The sequence below is a fragment of the Canis lupus genome, chromosome 2 (assembly GCF_048164855.1).
Source record: "Canis lupus baileyi chromosome 2, mCanLup2.hap1, whole genome shotgun sequence".
Lineage (NCBI taxonomy): Eukaryota > Metazoa > Chordata > Mammalia > Carnivora > Canidae > Canis > Canis lupus.
Genome location: NC_132839.1, coordinates 9,320,342 through 9,337,643, shown reverse-complemented (window position 1 = coordinate 9,337,643; position 17,302 = coordinate 9,320,342). Strand labels below are relative to the sequence as shown.

The 17,302-nt window shown below is 43.5% G+C and overlaps 1 protein-coding gene across 13 annotated transcripts in view; it reads left to right on the top strand.

Annotated features, from left to right (window-relative positions):
- Positions 1-17,302, top strand: part of PAM (peptidylglycine alpha-amidating monooxygenase) — a 229,328-nt gene that overhangs the window by 131,799 nt on the left and 80,227 nt on the right. For all 13 annotated transcript variants that reach the window (XM_072789317.1, XM_072789290.1, XM_072789328.1 and 10 more), the window contains 2 exons: positions 4,515-4,600; positions 6,355-6,438. In XM_072789317.1, coding sequence (XP_072645418.1) covers positions 4,515-4,600; positions 6,355-6,438 — 170 coding nt within the window. The remainder of the gene's footprint in view (positions 1-4,514; positions 4,601-6,354; positions 6,439-17,302) is intronic.

Here is a 17,302-nt window from a genome sequence, read left to right as displayed (position 1 = left end):
AAGAAACCACAGGGAGCTGTGTGAATCTTCTCACAATTAATTGGCTTAATCTGGAGGAGCCTTTAGGAGAAGCTGCTAGAATTATAGGACTAAGAAACTTGGTTGATGAGGCCTGAAATCACAGCAGCCATTGATCAAGGGTTACATTGCTTCCTAGCCTGAAGACTTTTCTTATTAATAAGAGTTGTGGGATCCCTGGGTGGTGCAGCGGTTTGGTGCCTGCCTTTGGCCCAGGGCGTGATCCTGGAGACCCGGGATCGAATCCCACGTCGGGCTCCCGGTGCATGGAGCCTGCTTCTCCCTCTGCCTGTGTCTCTGCCTCTCTCTCTCTCTGTGTGACTATCATAAAAAAAAAAAAAAAAAAAAAAAAGAGTGGTAAAAATCCTCTCTATTTTTATAGTACCCTTTGAAAAAACAAAATACCATCTTTATCCCTTTGTCCCTGTAGTCCTTTTTTTTTTTTTTTTTTAAAGTAATCTCTATACCCAACTTGGGGCTTGAACCTACCACCCCAAGATCAAGAATCATACACTTGACTGATGAAGCCAGCCAGGATCCCCTCCTGTTGGTCACATTATGTAGAGAAAATATGATGTTATTTTTCACTTAAAAGGAAAAATAGGAATCTGAAAATGAAAAGGTGCAGGGAAAAAAAAAAAAGTGCAGGGAATTTGTTCAAATGCTCTTTGCCACTTTGTAGTATTTTCCCATTGTACTACTATCTGTTCTAGAACCCATTTCTCTGAGCCTCTTCTTTTTTGTTCCTCTCCTCATCCTCTCACATAATAAGTTTTAGGATTAGTTTCAATATCCCAGTGCCTTCCTGTGAGTCATTCTTTACTGTCTTGAGTTGAATAACTTTCTTAAAAATTATAAAATAGGATTTTAAAGAAAATCAAAGTTTGCCTTTGGAGCTCTTCTTTGACCAGAGCTGATAAGAAAATAAAATGTAAAATCATCGTCTCCTCTTTGTGAATAAATGAAAACAATTATCTAGAATTTGTTTTTTTTTAATTATCTGGAATTTGATTTAAAATTGTGTACACTTATTGCAGCTTAGTTGAGATGGTATAGTAGTGTAGTCATCAAAGCTTATCTTCATAGGATATCATTTTCTGCCCATAAATCAATCTCATGAATTGAGACAGAAGGGAGTGTGACAGGCCGAGCTTTGACTCATAACTTGAATAGGTGACCTTTGGAAGTTAAACTCTCTGAGCCTATTCAGCTGTAAAGCACAACCTATTTGCAGTGTTCTTGTGAAAGCTGATTCCTACGGAATACCAGGCAAATAATCATTCAGGCTCACTGTTATTTAGATATTTTAGTTAAAACTTCTTGAGGAAATTAAAAACAAAAAAAACCTTTTTATTATACTTGGCAGCACAATAAAATTTAGGCCAATTCAAATCTTTAAGTGTTTGTATATTGAAAAGTTTAAGACCTACTTGGAAGTTAACTTCCCCAGACATTTCTTGAATATATACTAAAGCCAGGCAGGCGTGCAGGTGCCGGGAGTGTATTAAACCACAAAATACGCACAGTCTGGTTGGAGAGGAGATAAGGAAGCTGAAACGTAAGATGAGCCCTCTGGTTAAGGAGTGGAAAGTGGCTGGGATGAGGGGCAGAGAAAGTTTCCCTGAAGAGGAAGCCTAAAGGGAATCTTTTCTTTCTTTTTTTTTTTTTTTTAAGATTTTATTTATTTATTATTTACTTTAATTATTTATTTTAAGATTTTATTTACTTTATTATTTTAAGATTTTATTATTTTAAAAGATTTATTTATTTTAAGATTTATTTATTTATTTTTTTATTTTAAGATTTATTTATTAGAGAGGCAGAGACACAGGCAGGAGAAGCAGGCTCCCTGCAGGGAGCCCGATGTAGGACTCGATCCCAGGACCCCGAGATCACAGCCTGAGCCGAAGGCAGATGCTCAACCGCTGAGCCACCCGGGCACCCCTTGAAGGGTATCTCGAAGGGGAAAGTAAATACAGGTTTGTCAGGCAGAGAGTTGAGGAAGGGGTGTTGCAGGCAAAGGGAATAATATGGAAGAGAGACTTTATTTTTTATTTTTTATTATTTTTTTTTATTTTTGGAAGAGAGACTTTAAAAACTGGCAGAAACTTGGCACGACTAAAATGGGATTTTTTTTTTTCTGATCTATAAAAGGTCCCAGATAATGAAAAGCCTTATGTGTTATGCTACAATGTTTGGATTTTATTCTCATGTTATTTTTGGGAGGCACTGCAAAGACCTTGTGCCAGCAAATGACCTAATCCAGCATGCAGCTTCGAAAAACTTACTAAAGCAGTTTTCTCTGTTGTGTTTCACTCTGGTTCCTTCTAGTCATACCCTGAGTTGACTTCCATATCAGAGGAAACAATTACCTTGTTTAACCCAAGACTGTCATCACATTGGTGTGAGGCCCTCTTGTATATTTATGATCTTTGTTTGAAAGCTGTGAAAATTGCTGCCCAGATCTTGAAGTCTTCGTAGCTCACAGTAGTGCGATGCAACGTTCATCCCATCGGACAGTCTTTCTTAAACAATCGTGGCACGAGGCCCGGGAGGAGAACCTGGCTGTGGGGCGCTGTCCAGTACCCTAAGCCGTGCAGCGCGATTGGCACAAGGGTGTCGCAGACATTTGCTCCCACGCACAAGTGTCCCAGGATAATGATCCTTCACCATGAGTGTATCGTTCTTGACAGTGAGCACGAAGGAGCCCCTGGTCCATGGGTTTTACACTGCGCAGGACCCAGTTTCCTTCCACATCCTGAGTGATAGAAGCAGAAGCATTTGCTAAATATGACCTTATGGGGACCTCCTGGCTCCTGGTCCCCCCTCCCCCTTCATGCAGACGTAAGACAGTTGTCTGTCCTACCGCCTGTGCCCCCACCCATTTCTGGCTGTGAGCAGAAAACATGTTAGGGGTCCGTGCCTCTGAATTGGAAGGTACGTTTTACCGGTGATTTTCTTCTCTGTGACCCGGGTGGTGTCCAGGTTTCCGGCCTCAGTCCCTAACCTGTTCAGGAAGCTTCCATGGCTGTGGGCAGTGTCCTCTTTCTCCTGCATGAGCCAGCCTCCTGCCCAAGAAGCTGTTTGTCCCTGTCCTTGTCCTTGGTAGCGCTCAGACCTTTCAAGCCTTCCCAAACTCCTGCCCCCAACCTTGCTCGCTGCCACTTTCCCCAAACACAAGCAAGGAGGTGCAACATAGAAACATCACCGAATGGTGTTTTGAGCAAACCCAGTTCTAGAACAGAGCAAACTAAGAGATCTAGAGTAATGGGGAAAGGAAAAAAAAAAAAAGCGGTACGGCTTGGACTGAGGAAGCTGCCGTTCCTGAAATGGGCTCCCCCGGTGCAGGTGCCAGCGTGCCCGTCGCCGCGGCCCGGGCAGGTCGGCTTCCGTCCGGGGCCTGTCCACGGGGCAGGGGGCTGCGGGGGGTTCTGGGGTCCGGTCCAGCTGCGTCTGTCTGTCTGCCTGGGATCCTCTGACCGCACAACCCCGCTTCTGCGTAGTGAATCTCTAGGCGAAGCGAATGCTTTCAGGGCGCTTGGAGGTTTGTGAAGCGCCCCCACCACTTGCACCTCCCTCGGTTTACAGAATGACCGTGAGGTAAGTGGAGGTAGCCCTGTTTGTACAAGAGAGGAAACTGAGGCTCGGTAGATGAAGGGACTGGCTTGATGAGAGACCCCTCGGAAGCGGCGCAGGCGGGGTCACAGGCGGCCGTGCGGATGCCCAGAGGGAGATGCCGATGGCGTGTCCTTCAGGCCACTTGCAGACCACCACGGTGTCAGCGTTGGTTCCTGTGCCGCCCCCATCCCACCCGAGTGCGCAGAGCCCGGTCCGCGGGGGAGCACGGCCGATCGGAGCCGCTGCAGGTCGGCCCCACAGGACGGTCTCCCTTGGCGTCTCCTCTTCTCCCATATACACAGTCCTTCTCTGCTCTAGGCCTCGTTGGGGTCTTTTTTTTTATAATAGATTTATTTTTATTGGTTTATCAGTTTTATTGGTGTTCAATTTGTCAGTATACAGAGTAACACCCAGCGCTCATCCCGTCAAGTGCCCCCCCAGTGCCCGTCACCCAGTCACCCCCACCCCCCGCCCTCCTCCCCTTCCACCACCCCTAGTTCATTTCCCAGAGTTAGGAGTCTTTATGTTCTGTCTCCCTTTCTGATATTTCCCACACATTTCTTCTCCCTTCCCTTATATTCCCTTTCACTATTATTTATATTCCCCAAATGAATGAGAACATACAATGTTTGTCCTTCTCCGACTGACTTACTTCACTCAGCATAATACCCTCCAGTTCCATCCACGTCAAAGCAAATGGGGGGTATTTGTCGTTGGGATCTTAAAGCTGGTGTGGCTACGATCGGGACCCGGCGACTGATGGATCTACCTTTTTCTCCCTCCCCTAGTCTCTCCTCCAGGCCCCCAGTGAACACTGTTTGCATTTTGCTGTTTGATTCTTCGTTTATGCCACTTTTTTTTTTTTTTTTTGTCTTCAGGTTTTGTGATGAAGGAACCTGTACAGACAAAGCCAATATTCTATACGCCTGGGCAAGAAATGCTCCCCCCACCAGACTCCCCAAAGGTATGTCTGAGGCCTCTTGCGTGGCCTTCTCTACAGCTGTTTAGTTTCTGACTCGAAACTACTCTTTATCATCTGTCCTTTCCACAGTCGTCGACAGCGTTCCGTTTTGTAATTTCACGCTAAAAATTACCTGTATTGCTCGCTCTGTATAGAAAAGGTTTGGCTTAGGTAGTTAACTCTTTGGCTGCCTCTCTCCGCTAAGTAACTTGCCCCCACAACAGCTTAGAGAGAATTCGAAGATGGACAAGTACACCTCGAGCCACCTTTGGCCTATGGCACATTGGTTCTCGACAGCAGGAGCATCTCGTGAGCCAAGAGAGCTAGGAATTAAGTAAATTGCTGTTTCAGCAAACAGATTTTTTTTTAAATTTATTTATACATAGAGACACACAGAGAGAAAGGCAGAGATACAGGCAGAGGGAGAAGCAGGCTCCATGCAGGAAGCCCGACGTGGGACTCGATCCCAGGTCTCCAGGATCACGCCCTGGGCTGTAGGCAGTGCTAAACCGCTGCGCCACCAGGGCTACCCCAGATTTTTTTTTTTTTTTAATAGCCTTGGTACTTGGGTATTTGATGTAATGCCAGACCTCAGCTGGCTTTCTGACATCACTTGAATCTGTTCCTCAGCTTCCAATGAGTGCATGAATTACCAGACTCTTTTATCACCTCGCTGGCTCTTAACGTCAGAGGGAATGTGCAGTTCTGTCCCAGGATACGTCTGCCTTGGTCCGAGGCTGGCGTCTTGTGATGCACGTGGCCCTCTTTTGCCTCCCTACCTTTGCAAGTTCTCATCGATATGTTTTGCTTTGCTTCAAATGAGCTTCTGAATCCTCTCAACAGTTTAGCAGGCAGCTGCTGCTAAACAAATTTAGAAACTATTGGGGTGGTGGGGTGGCAGGGCGATGGGGAAAGGCTGTTACAGATTCATTGACATTTTTAAGATTCATTAGTTGAGGCAGGAAAAAAATGTTTCTCTGCTTGTAAATATTTTCTCTCTAGATTTTTTTTTTTTTAGCTTTCTAGATAACTCTATAGAAACCCTTTGGATTCCAAAAACATATTGACACGCTGCACTTTGTAATCTCACTGATAACCGATTTCTACAATAACATTTTTTTAATTTATATTTTTATTTATTTATTCATGAGAGACACAGAGAGAGAGAGGCAGAAACTTGGAGGGAGAAGCAGGCTCCATGCAGGGAGCCCGAGGAGGGACTCGATCCCTGGTCTCCAGGATCACGCCCTGGGCTGAAGGCGGCCCTAAGCCGCTGAGCCACCCAAATTGCCCCTCTCAGTAACATTTTTGCAGATATATGTTTTCATATGGAAATAAAAGCATGTCCCCCTAGATGCTCCTAAGAAGTCTGTTTTCTGTATTGAATCAGAAAATAAAAAGGAATGTGAATATGTCCAAAGCAAAATGAAAGAATGGGCTTCTGTATGTCTGTTACCTAATCAACAAGGATAGAATGCTGCTTTCTTCGATTTCCCCCTTAAAGTGTATGTGGTGCCTCTGGTTCCGAAATGGGAAGTAGGAATAGAATTGTATCAGAGCTTTGAGAAGGAATGATAGATTATATTAGAAATTATGTGTTGAATGCCTGACTCATGTTCGTTTTCATAGAACATAGCTTCGTGTGTTATATGCTATTTTACTTCCCTTTGGATTTCATAGATCCACGACCTGAGATTAAATGCTCTACTTGAGACTGATTTCTAAAATTCTGATTTACCTTCTTTATGGATCTTTAGGTGTTGGCTTCAGAGTTGGAGGAGAGACCGGCAGTAAATACTTTGTACTCCAAGTGCACTATGGGGATATTAGTGCTTTCAGAGGTAAGTTTTGAAATGTTGGAACTAAGCACAACTTTAAATACTACAAACATATAAACTATATGTGAAAAATGCAAAATGTACATACTATAGACCTCACTTCCTGCCCACCTGGAAATGACAATTGCTTTTGTTTCCTTTAATTGGGGGACCGTTGAAGAAACAACTTTTACTTCGAAAGTTATATTCTCTTATCCGTCCCGTGTGCTGCTTTCTCTTATTCTGACGTCAGGGTTCTTTTGCTTTCCAATGTGTCGCCTTATCTACCTCCTTCTACTGGGGGATTGCTTCCAAGGAATGTTATCAGAGGAATAGGGATTTAGCAATGTATTTCCGTTACTATAAGCAAGGCACGGGGAGAGTCAACCTGTTTTGCAGTACCGGGGAACTTCTCAAACACTCAGGCCCGTGTCAGTGCTTCATCTGTGATCTACGCTGACCGCTCCGTGGACTCTTCCATCGTCCACTGACTGATGCACACACCCTGCCTACTCCTTTGAAACTGCTAAACACCCTCCCCACCCCCAACAACTCACTGGTCTGCCCATGATTACCATATGCACTTCATATTTTTTTTAATTGACGTACAGCCAACATACAATATCCTGTTAGTTTCAGGTGTGCATCACAGTGATTCAATATTTTTATATACTCTAAAATGATCCCCATGATAAGTCTAGTTACCATCTGTCACTATACACAGTCATTACAATACTATTGACAGTGTTCCCTATGCTGTACATTAATCCCCATGACTTGATTTTATAACTGGAAGTTTGTACTACGTACTACTCCCTTTAAGTCCTCCTCTTCTTATTATAGAATCATTAGCATGAGAAAGGGGCCCTGTTCCCAAGGCAACCCACACTGGTACTTGGTCTTCCTGCTGTATTTAGTCAAATTCCAACCGCCTCCCAGGTTCACACTGCGGTGTTCACAGGAGTGTAAATATTAAGCAATCTTCTCTTTGGCTTATCAGCTTTTCCACTGTGTTTTGCTGACTTACATGTATTGCCCCGAGTTCTCTAACATTAGATTTCTGCTAACCAACCTGATACATTTTCCTCTCCAGACACATTAGCTTTCCATCCGGCAACTAGGTCTTGAAGCACGAGTCCATCTCTGCCTATAAAGTATCCTCTGGGGCCTTTGCGGAGAGTGCCTCATGTGGTGATGGGGGCTCCACAGATTCTCAGTATTCAGGACTGGGGCAGTAAATACAGTCCTCCTCTGGAAAAATATATTAGAATCATTTCATATGATAGAAAGATTATTCTGAGCACTGCAATCAGATATGTTATCAATTAAACAAGTCCCTGTGGACCAGCCCATGAACCCAACTTCCAAATAAAACCTGTTTCTATATTGAAAATAAGAGTAAAAGGGATCCCTGGGTGGCTCAGCAGTTTCACTCCTGCCTTCCACCCAGGACGTGATCCTGGATCCCAGGATCAAGTCCCACATCGGGCTCCCTGCATGTAGCCTGTTTTTCCCTCTGCCTGTGTCTCTGCCTCTCTCTGTGTGTGTGTGTGTCTCTCGTGAATAAATAAATAAAATCTTTTTAAAAATAATACTAAAAAATAATAAAATATAAAATAAAATAAAAATAACACTCTGAGTTATAGTATACAAACAGCTGTCCATCTTGGGAACCGAACCTGAAACCTTGTTCGCTGTAGTGTGAAGGCAGTTTCGTTGAAAACAATGGAATAAATGTTTGCGTTGGAGGAACAAAGACAGAAATTCTCTGCTCTAAAAATTTAACACATTGGATTGGTGTCATTGGAACAGACAGGTGCCAACACTGCTGACTTGCAAAGCATTGGCGACAGTCTAGGAGACAAGGAAGGCCTTCCCTGACCACCACAAGGGAAGTCCCGGTTGTACCCATGCTCACTGCCCCCCCCCCACCCCCCATCCCTCCAAAGAGCCCCCTGGACTTCCCTTTTCAACCGGATTCCTCCTAGCTTTGTAGTACATCCTAACAGATACCACCTCGACACCCTAGGGAAGATGGATGATACAGACTAGTTTTAAAATCTATTACTGTCACGATTTAATTTATCACTGGAGAGGAATTCATTTTGTTTTGTAATTTATGTTTAATCTAGGGACAATTTAGAAGTTCTGAGATTTAATATGTAAATACATAGTTATTCTTTACTGTAAGAGACCGATGAGCAACTTTCATAGGAATTTTGCATTTTTCATTTTTTTTGAGAACCATTTTTCTTAAAGAAGGTATATATGAGGCATGAGTTAGAAGGATTACTCGTGCTATAATTCCAAGGACCCTGTTGTAATATAACAAAAATGTGAACAAAAAAATCTCACCCGTGTAATTTTTTCGGTAGTATTAGATATGGTCTTGTGCCTTAAACCACACATGACTTACAAAATAAACACATGGGAAAATATCAAATCTCACTAAAATTAGAGAGCATTTTACATTTATTAAATCAGGGGTGAGTGGAGATTGCATTATAAAACCAGAACTGCCAGGGTTTGAACTAATTGGGCACAGTTTGGGAGCTTTTTTAAATGAGTGCAGTATTTTGAAAAGCAAGCTTGTCATATTATATGCATTTTATACAGAACATTAAAATCTCACTCAGGGCTTTTGTCCTAAAGAAAGAGTTGTTGTTTTTAAACGAGCTACCTACCCATGGTTGTTTACGCCCCATTAACTATTGATATGAAAAACTGGAAAGTTAACAAAGGTCCCTTAATAGGGGACTAGTTAAATAAATGGTATAATAACAAGTCATAAAAATTTATATAGAGTATGTAATAACAAATCATAAAACTCTATGTATGCTCACATGTTTCCAAGTATTATAAAGAACAAGAAAAAAAATAGTCAATAACATGAAAGTCAGAATTGAGTGATTTTTTTTTCTTTCCAAATGTTGTAATATTATCTTGATGTTTTTAAATCCTACAAGTAGGGATCCCTAGGTGGCGCAGCGGTTTAGCGCCTGCCTTTGGCCCAGGGCGCGATCCTGGAGACCCGGGATCGAATCCCACGTCGGGCTCCCGGTGCATGGAGCCTGCTTCTCCCTCTGCCTGTGTCTCTGCCTCTCTCTCTCTCTCTCTCTGTGACTATCATAAATAAATAAAAATTAAAAAAAAAATTAAAAAAAATAAATAAATAAATCCTACAAGTAGAAGTAGTATGTTAAGTCTTTCAGTACCTACCAGTTAATATGCTACATTCCCAATTATACCCTCTTGACAAAAAGCTCAGTATAACTCTCTACACGCCTGGTTTGCAAGGAGTGACTTAGACTGTATAAAGGTTCTATATTGTGATGGCACACTTGCCGCTAGAAGCACCTAGAAGTGAAAAATAATCATGCCATCATACCTTCTAGTGATTATAAATTATATATTTTATTGCATATCATACATATGTCTTACATACTTTATCTACACATACACACATAGCCAAATCATATTAGTGTCGGGCACAGTTTGAACTTGATGTTAAAACTGTTGATTTTTTTTTTAATGGTTTTATTTATTTATTCACGAGAGACACACACAGAGAGAGAGAGAGGCAGAGACACAGGCAGAGGGAGAAGCAGGCTCCATGTAGGGAGCCCGATGTGGGACTCGATCCCCGGACTCCAGGATTGTGCCCTGGGCCAAAGGCAGACGCTAAACTGCTGAGCCACCCAGGGATCCCAAACTATTGATATTTTTAAGTATAGAAATTAAACATCAGGGATCCCTGGGTGGCGCAGCGGTTTGGTGCCTGCCTTTGGCCCAGGGCACGATCCTGGAGACCCGGGATCGAATCCCACGTCGGGCTCCCGGTGCGTGGAGCCTGCTTCTCCCTCTGCCTATGTCTCTGCCCCTCTCTCTCTCTCTCTCTCTCTGTGACTATCATAAATAAATAAATTAATTAATTTAAAAAAAAAGAAATTAAACATCAGAAGAACACCAGAAGAAAGTTATGGCACTTATGAAAAGTAGGAAAATGTTTGGCTTACAGGTGTTGTGGGTATTTTTCCTTACAGAGAGTGTTTCTCCTTACATAAGAAGCCTAGGACTTCTCCTTAATAAAATGCCAACAGTGAAGGTAAAATTTGTTGGAATATGATAAAGTATCAGAAGCCAGATGAGTGTGTCTTGGACCGTGATCTAGATTAGTAGGAAAAAAAATTGAGCGTGATTTTCGAGGGGGTTCTGTGGGATCGCATGAAATATTTGTTTTGGTTTGGTCCTTGTTTGTTTTGGAAATTGTGCAGCATGTGAAGCCACTAAAGCATCATTTATAAACACCCATCTTTATTAAATGCCATGCCAATCACAGTTATCAGACCCATGCTGGGGGGCTGGGTGGTCTAACCTTCCTGCCCACTGGCATTTTGTATATGCTAGCTGGAGAGACAAGCACCAAATCTGCCTTTATAGACAGTACTAGAACTGCATACCCGATATGGGGGCCATGGAGAGGTGGAGCAGGGAGGGCCATGTCTGGGGAAGGCTTCTTAGAAGATGGAAACTGAACCAGGATTTGAATAGTGATCAGAGTCCCCAGGTGGGCAGAGGGAGGGGAAGACACGTCCCAAACAAAGGTAAAAGCATGTGCATAGACACAGGGAAGTGAAAAAGCCTCATGTCCACAAGGAACTTTCAATAATTTGGTACTACTGGAGTGTGAAATGCAAAGAGAGAGGTGGCAAGAAACGAGAACATTGGTGAAGGGTGGGGGCCGGGCCATGCAGAGCTTTGTTAGGACTTTATCATCCTGAAAAGCACTCCGAGTGCTTATTAGCTGGGCAGTAACCTGGGCTTCCATCCTAGGCTTGACTGCATGGAGAAACTACTAGCCTTTGAAGAAAAGATCGGGGCTTTTGCAGGCCAGGGTGACCCAGGGCTGAGGCTCCGGAAAGCCAGAATGAGTTCCTAACTTTGTATAAATTAATAATCCGTGGAGAAAATAATATAATATAATTAGAAATGATTGTCCCAAGGAGGCTGGCTGGCCTGGATGGTGGAGCATGCTATTCTTGATCTTGGGGTTGTGAGTTCGAGCTCCACATTGGGTGTCGGGGTTGCTTGTGGCTCAACGGTTTAGCGCTGCCTTCAGCCCAGGGCCTGATCCTGGAGACCCGGGATCGAGTCCCACGTCCGGCTCCCTGCATGGAGCCTGCCTCTACCTCTGCCTGTGTCTCTGCCTCTCTTTCTGTCTGTGTCTCTCATGAATAAATAAATAAACAAAATCTAAAAAAAAAAAAATCAAATATAAAAAAAAAAGAAATGAATATCCCATATAAGTAGTAGCCTCGTGCAGGGGTTAGGTGATCAGACCCTAAAGCTTGATGGCCTGGAGATGGCACTTGCTAGTTTTGTCACCCTCACAAAGTTTCTGGACCTCTTTGCCTTCTTCCTCATTGATAAAATGGAATCATGATGGTTTATAAAAAGATATCTGGTAAGTGCTCAGTACATGTTAACAGGCATCATTATAGTCCCTATAAAAGGCTTTAAGCGGACCTAAATTGCCCTAAATGCAACCTTTTGGTCATTGTTGCCCATAATATAAAGAGTATGTTGGTTGCTTTTTCAGGGGGTTAGAATTCCTGGTTATATTTTGAGACAGAGCTGTTCATAGCAGTCACGTTGCTGCTAGAAGTTTCCTAGTTCTGCTGTTTCCTGTTCTCCATGGCAGTTTTTATTATTCATAGTTCATTTATGAGAAGATAAACTACAAGACTGTCCCTGCCTTCAAGGAAATTAGAATAATGGGAGCTAGAGATTCCTTCTGGTCCTCTTTCCCCGCCCCCCCCCCCAAATTTTTTCAATAAAGTCTTGTTCCAAAGAGAAACAAAACTCCTGAGATTGTTGCAGAAACTATATTTCTTCTGGATATTTTGGCCCCTGGGGGAATCTTAAGAAAACCAGCTTTTCCTTTGCAGAGTTACTGGTATTAGCTTACTGGGTTTCAGCGTTAGCTCACTTCTCAAACTGGGAAAACCCATTTACTCACCAGCTGAAGTTGGAACTGATATCCTTGAAGTGGAGGTAAGGACGTCCGCCCAAGTGCATGAGTTCCGACTCCCTTTGGGTTGGCCGAGTTTCCGAGCTGGAAACCACTTACTGTCCTTCAGTTCTTGTTGCTTATAGGAAAACTATACCGGGTATTGTCAAAGATACGGGCCCCCTACCCCCCGACACGTGCTCACGTACACCCACGTCCAGGGCTTGGCTCCAGCCCTCAAAACACACATATATTTTAGGATGTTCCCTGCAGTGTTGCTGAAAGATTCATTTTCCTTAGAGGGGGGTGTGTAATCTTTAATTCTAAATCAGCTGAATGAAACCCCGGGGATCCTGTTTGCAACTCTTCCTTATGTGGACTCTTGGAAATGTAGCCTCCCAATTGCTGGGATCATAAGTAAAATCAGATCATGAAATTCACGTTAGTAGTAGCCTTAGAGAATTGATAAATCCGTTTCGATAGGCACACTTTCCAGAAAGCTTAAGCTTTTAACTCTGCAAGTACCGTAGCTTTACAACATTTTGGACAGAAATCTTTCCCAAAGATATTACATGTCTTTTGAAATTAAAACAGGCGGCAGGTGCTGAATGCCTGTAGTAGCTGTGTCCAGCATCGCTGACGGGCCTTAAACATTAGTTTCCCTCTCTACCCGCCCCCCCCCCCCCAGTCCCCCCCACCAGATTCCCAATTTGGGGATATCTTCCTGAATGTCAATGACTGCACACTGATTTCCCTCAGAATTTTAGGACTGCATGGAGTTTTTCTGGTACTGGGGCTGTGGCCTTCGTCTCTCTGCTTTTCTGTTTTCTGTATGTTCCTCTTTGCCAAGCTACCATTTCAGCTCCCTTTAATTCAAACAGAGCACCGTGTGGAGGCCCTGAGGGGTAAGCTCAAAACTCTGCCCTCGTGGAGCTCACCAGCCAGTGGCGGCAAATAAAAATAAAAAATAGCAATAATCATGTGAGTCAATACACAGCCCTTGGGGTTAGAGGGGATGGAGAGGCAGGCAAGACCCTACCCAGTTTAGACAGAGATTGATTCCAAATAGGCCTTGTTCTCCCTTGTTCTAAGTTGCTGAGTTAGATGCGGAATCTGGGTGGCTCCACTTCATGACTCAGAATTAAAGCCCTTACAGGGAACTTTTTGAATAAAATGGTGAGGACACCAGTGCCTGGACCTGGTGACATTGCGATTTACTTCTCCTTGTCGTCCTTGTGTTATTCCATCCTGTGATCCGTTAGGTGTGGCCTCTGAACAGCTTAGTTCCAGGCAGGTGGGTGTCCCTAGACACCGGGTGTGAGGTCAAGCCCGCACCCTCTACACTGGTCCACATTTCCCCCTTGAGGGTGCCCGGCTCACCACCACTGCGGGAACAGTGGGAAGAGCGTGCGGGATGGGAACAGCGGCAGGCAGGAGGGAAGACAGGGATTCTGACTCCACTGTGACTTCTGTTACATCTCCGTCTCCTACAAGACCACTGCCCAGAAGCTGTTGGAGAAAGCTTTGGCATTGTGAGCCCAGGAGAAGACCCCTTGTTGATGCATTTTTGTGCAGGATGGAGTGTAGGTCAGTGGCAGGGCAGGTACACTCAAAATTCTATGGTCCTGGTGTCCAGCAGGTCTCTGTGGCTCCAGTGCAAGCCTGAGAGTGCTCCTGACTCCCCGCTACCTGCTGGGGGAGACAGTGGGAAACTGTGGGGACGGTCACGCCCCACCACCTCCTCTGCTGTCTCCTCTAAATCCCACTCAGGGCCTTCCTCCTGTGCGCTCGCCAGCGAGATGCCCCATGCCTGCTTTTACTCCTCTGCAAAGTGAAAGATGCCGTGGGTGGGGTGTTCGAATCCCACGTAGCTTCTAGCATTCCAGATGGCCAGGAGCCTCCTCACTGACAGGGAGACCTAGTGGCACCTTACTAGCACTCAGCCTGGCCTTTCCTGAATAGGCCTCTGATGTACACGTACGTCGGGAAGCCTAATTGCCTTCCAGAATACAGGTCCTGGAATCGAGCCCCACTTTGGGCTCCCTGCTCAGCAGGGAGTCCACTTCTCCCTCTCCCCCACCCTGCTCATGCTCTCTCTTGCTGTCTCTCTCTCAAATAAAATCCTAAAAAAAATATATGTTTGTGGACACACACACACGAGGTTAGTTCTCAGCACGGTCTTTCATTCCAGGGTGCAGATAAGGTGTCCAAGTCTCACCACCAGGGACAGCAGCCCTGCTTAAACAAGCTTATCCTCAGCACATACAGAAATGTGGTTCCAAGAAGGATACGCTTTGCCTCAGTTTCTCTCTGCTCTCCCAAGGCTGCGATTCCCATGCCACTCAGCAGGTCTCCTCCTTTCTTCCCTCCCCCATGTCCATTTTTTATTTCTCTATTATTCCTTGATATAAGGGCACAAACTTCTACCCAAATGCTTTGGGCCACATGTGGTTTGGAAGTAAGGACTTTCAACCTGATAGAAAGGTACTCCAACGCAAAAGTTACGTATTACGTGATATCACCTTTGGGATTCTGGAGCAGCAGCCCTAATCATATATGCTTGTGTTCCTATGGAAAAATGTTCAAATAGTCACACTGCAAGGGATAAAGACCATAAATAGCATCACATCCGTTCAGACCAAATTTTGCTGCCAAACGTTTTTTTTTTAATTTTTTTATTTATTTATGATAGTCACAGAGAGAGAGAGAGAGAGGCAGAGACATAGGCAGAAGGAGAAGCAGGCTCCATGCACCGGGAGCCCGACATGGGATTCGATCCCGGGTCTCCAGGATCGCGCCCTGGGCCAAAGGCAGGCGCCAAACCACTGCGCCACCCAGGGATCCCTACCAAACATTATTTAAACTACAACAACCACCACCACCTTAGGCTTCCAGAGCTTTTCAGATTTCAGAGTTGCAATAAGTTCTATTAGAACAAAGAAACCTGAGTCATCAGTTAAAATAATAACAAGGATTGGAGGACTCTGGATATAGCTGAATATTTTCCCATTAAAACATTCTCTCCCAAACTTTCATTTTTCATCTTTTAGAAAATACAGGAAAACATTAAAAAGAAAAGTTTAAAACAAAAATCACCCACAATACCTTACTATTGAAAAATCCTATGAGGTGATGGCTGTACATCTCTATGAAAATACTAAAAACCAATGGATTATACACTTTAAAGGGGTAAATTGTATGGTATGTAGATTATGTCTCAGTGAAGCTATTGAAGAAAAGGCATATAGATCACAAAAAAGAATCTATAGCACCCTCTTCATTTCCAGCTCCCTTTCTCCCTGGACACCCCCCCCCCCGCCCCCTGCCAGGTAACTATCATTTATATCTGCCTAACTTTTCATAATGCTTATCCTGACTAATGTTTCTGTATAAACACAGAAACCACGGAGGTGGATATATGCACTTTTTCTTTTTTTGGACAAAAATCGGACCACTCGCTTCACAGATCTGCATCTGCTGTTGTTTTGCATTTACCAGTGTGCCCTGAGCATATTTCTAGGGCAGACCATGTAAAGCTCTTCCATTATTTATAACGGCTGCCTAGTGTTCTGTGGTGCAGACATACTATGATGTATATAGCCCGCTCCCTATTAAAGACATTTAAGTTCTGAGATTTTTGTGCTATCACAAGCGATGCTGCAGTGAACTTTAATGTAAGCAGTGTTTTAAGTAACGATGTTTTGCTACTGCAGGGTAAAGTTCTAGAAATGGGATTTTTGGTTCGTGTAGTGTTTAAGCCTTAACAGATTTCCACCCAATTACCCGACAAAACAGTTTTTCCAATTTACAGTCCAAGGGAGTGAGTGAGCCTCATATCCTTACCTCCACTAGATGTTTTCACACTTGAAAAATTTTACCCATTGTTTACTTAAAACAAAGAAACTCCTCTTATTATTTCATTAAAAGGATTGGAATTAGCTGAAAGGTCTTAATAGAATTACCTCTAAAGTACATCCTCTTTACTAAATTCTGGGAAAGTCAGGATTTCTCAGAATCTGATCTGAGGACTTGCACCAGAATCTCCCTGCGGTGCTTTTTAAACGGAAAATTCCTGGTTCGAACCAGATATTGAATCAGATTCAAAAAAGGTAGAGGTGAGGCACTGGTGTACTGGAGCTGGCTCATATGGACTCAACAATGCCCACTTGTTAATTTTCAGATTTTTTTTTTTGAGCTGTTTGCTAATTATAACCATCATTAGAAATGAAGGCAATACTCAAAAATTTTCATCTCCTAATTATTTTGCTACATTTTATTATCACTGCCCTTGAGTCATTTATTATTTCTCTTGTATCAATATGGTGGAAATACTGTAAAATGTTCAGTGATGACGCATTGCAGCCATTGCCTGAAATCGACCACAGTGGGAAAATTTACATTGTGGAAATTGACAAATGCTGCAGATCAGTGCTTGAGAAATTATTTTGTGGATTGTTTAGACTTTAAAAAAAGATAGAGGGGTGCCTGGATGGCACAGTCTGTTAAATGTCAGACTCTTGGTTTCAGTTCAAGTCATGATCTCAGGGTTGTGAGATTGAACCCCAAGACGGGCTCCACACTCGGCCTGGAGTCTGCTGGAGATTCTCCCTCCCTCTCCCCCACCCCTCCCCCTCATGCTTGCTCTCTCCCTGACTCTTTCTAAAATAAATAAATATTTCTTTAAAAAAGAGAAAATTACGGAGAAGTTGTTAGTGATGCATATTACTGTGAAGAGTCCAAAAGTTTGAGGAAGCATTTTTCCAGTATTAAAAACTCCTAACCAGGACAGCAGAGATTTTGCCCACATCACTGACAAGCAAATGCAGTCCCAACATGTATCTTTGTTGTTCCAATAAATAAGAACATCAACAAACATTC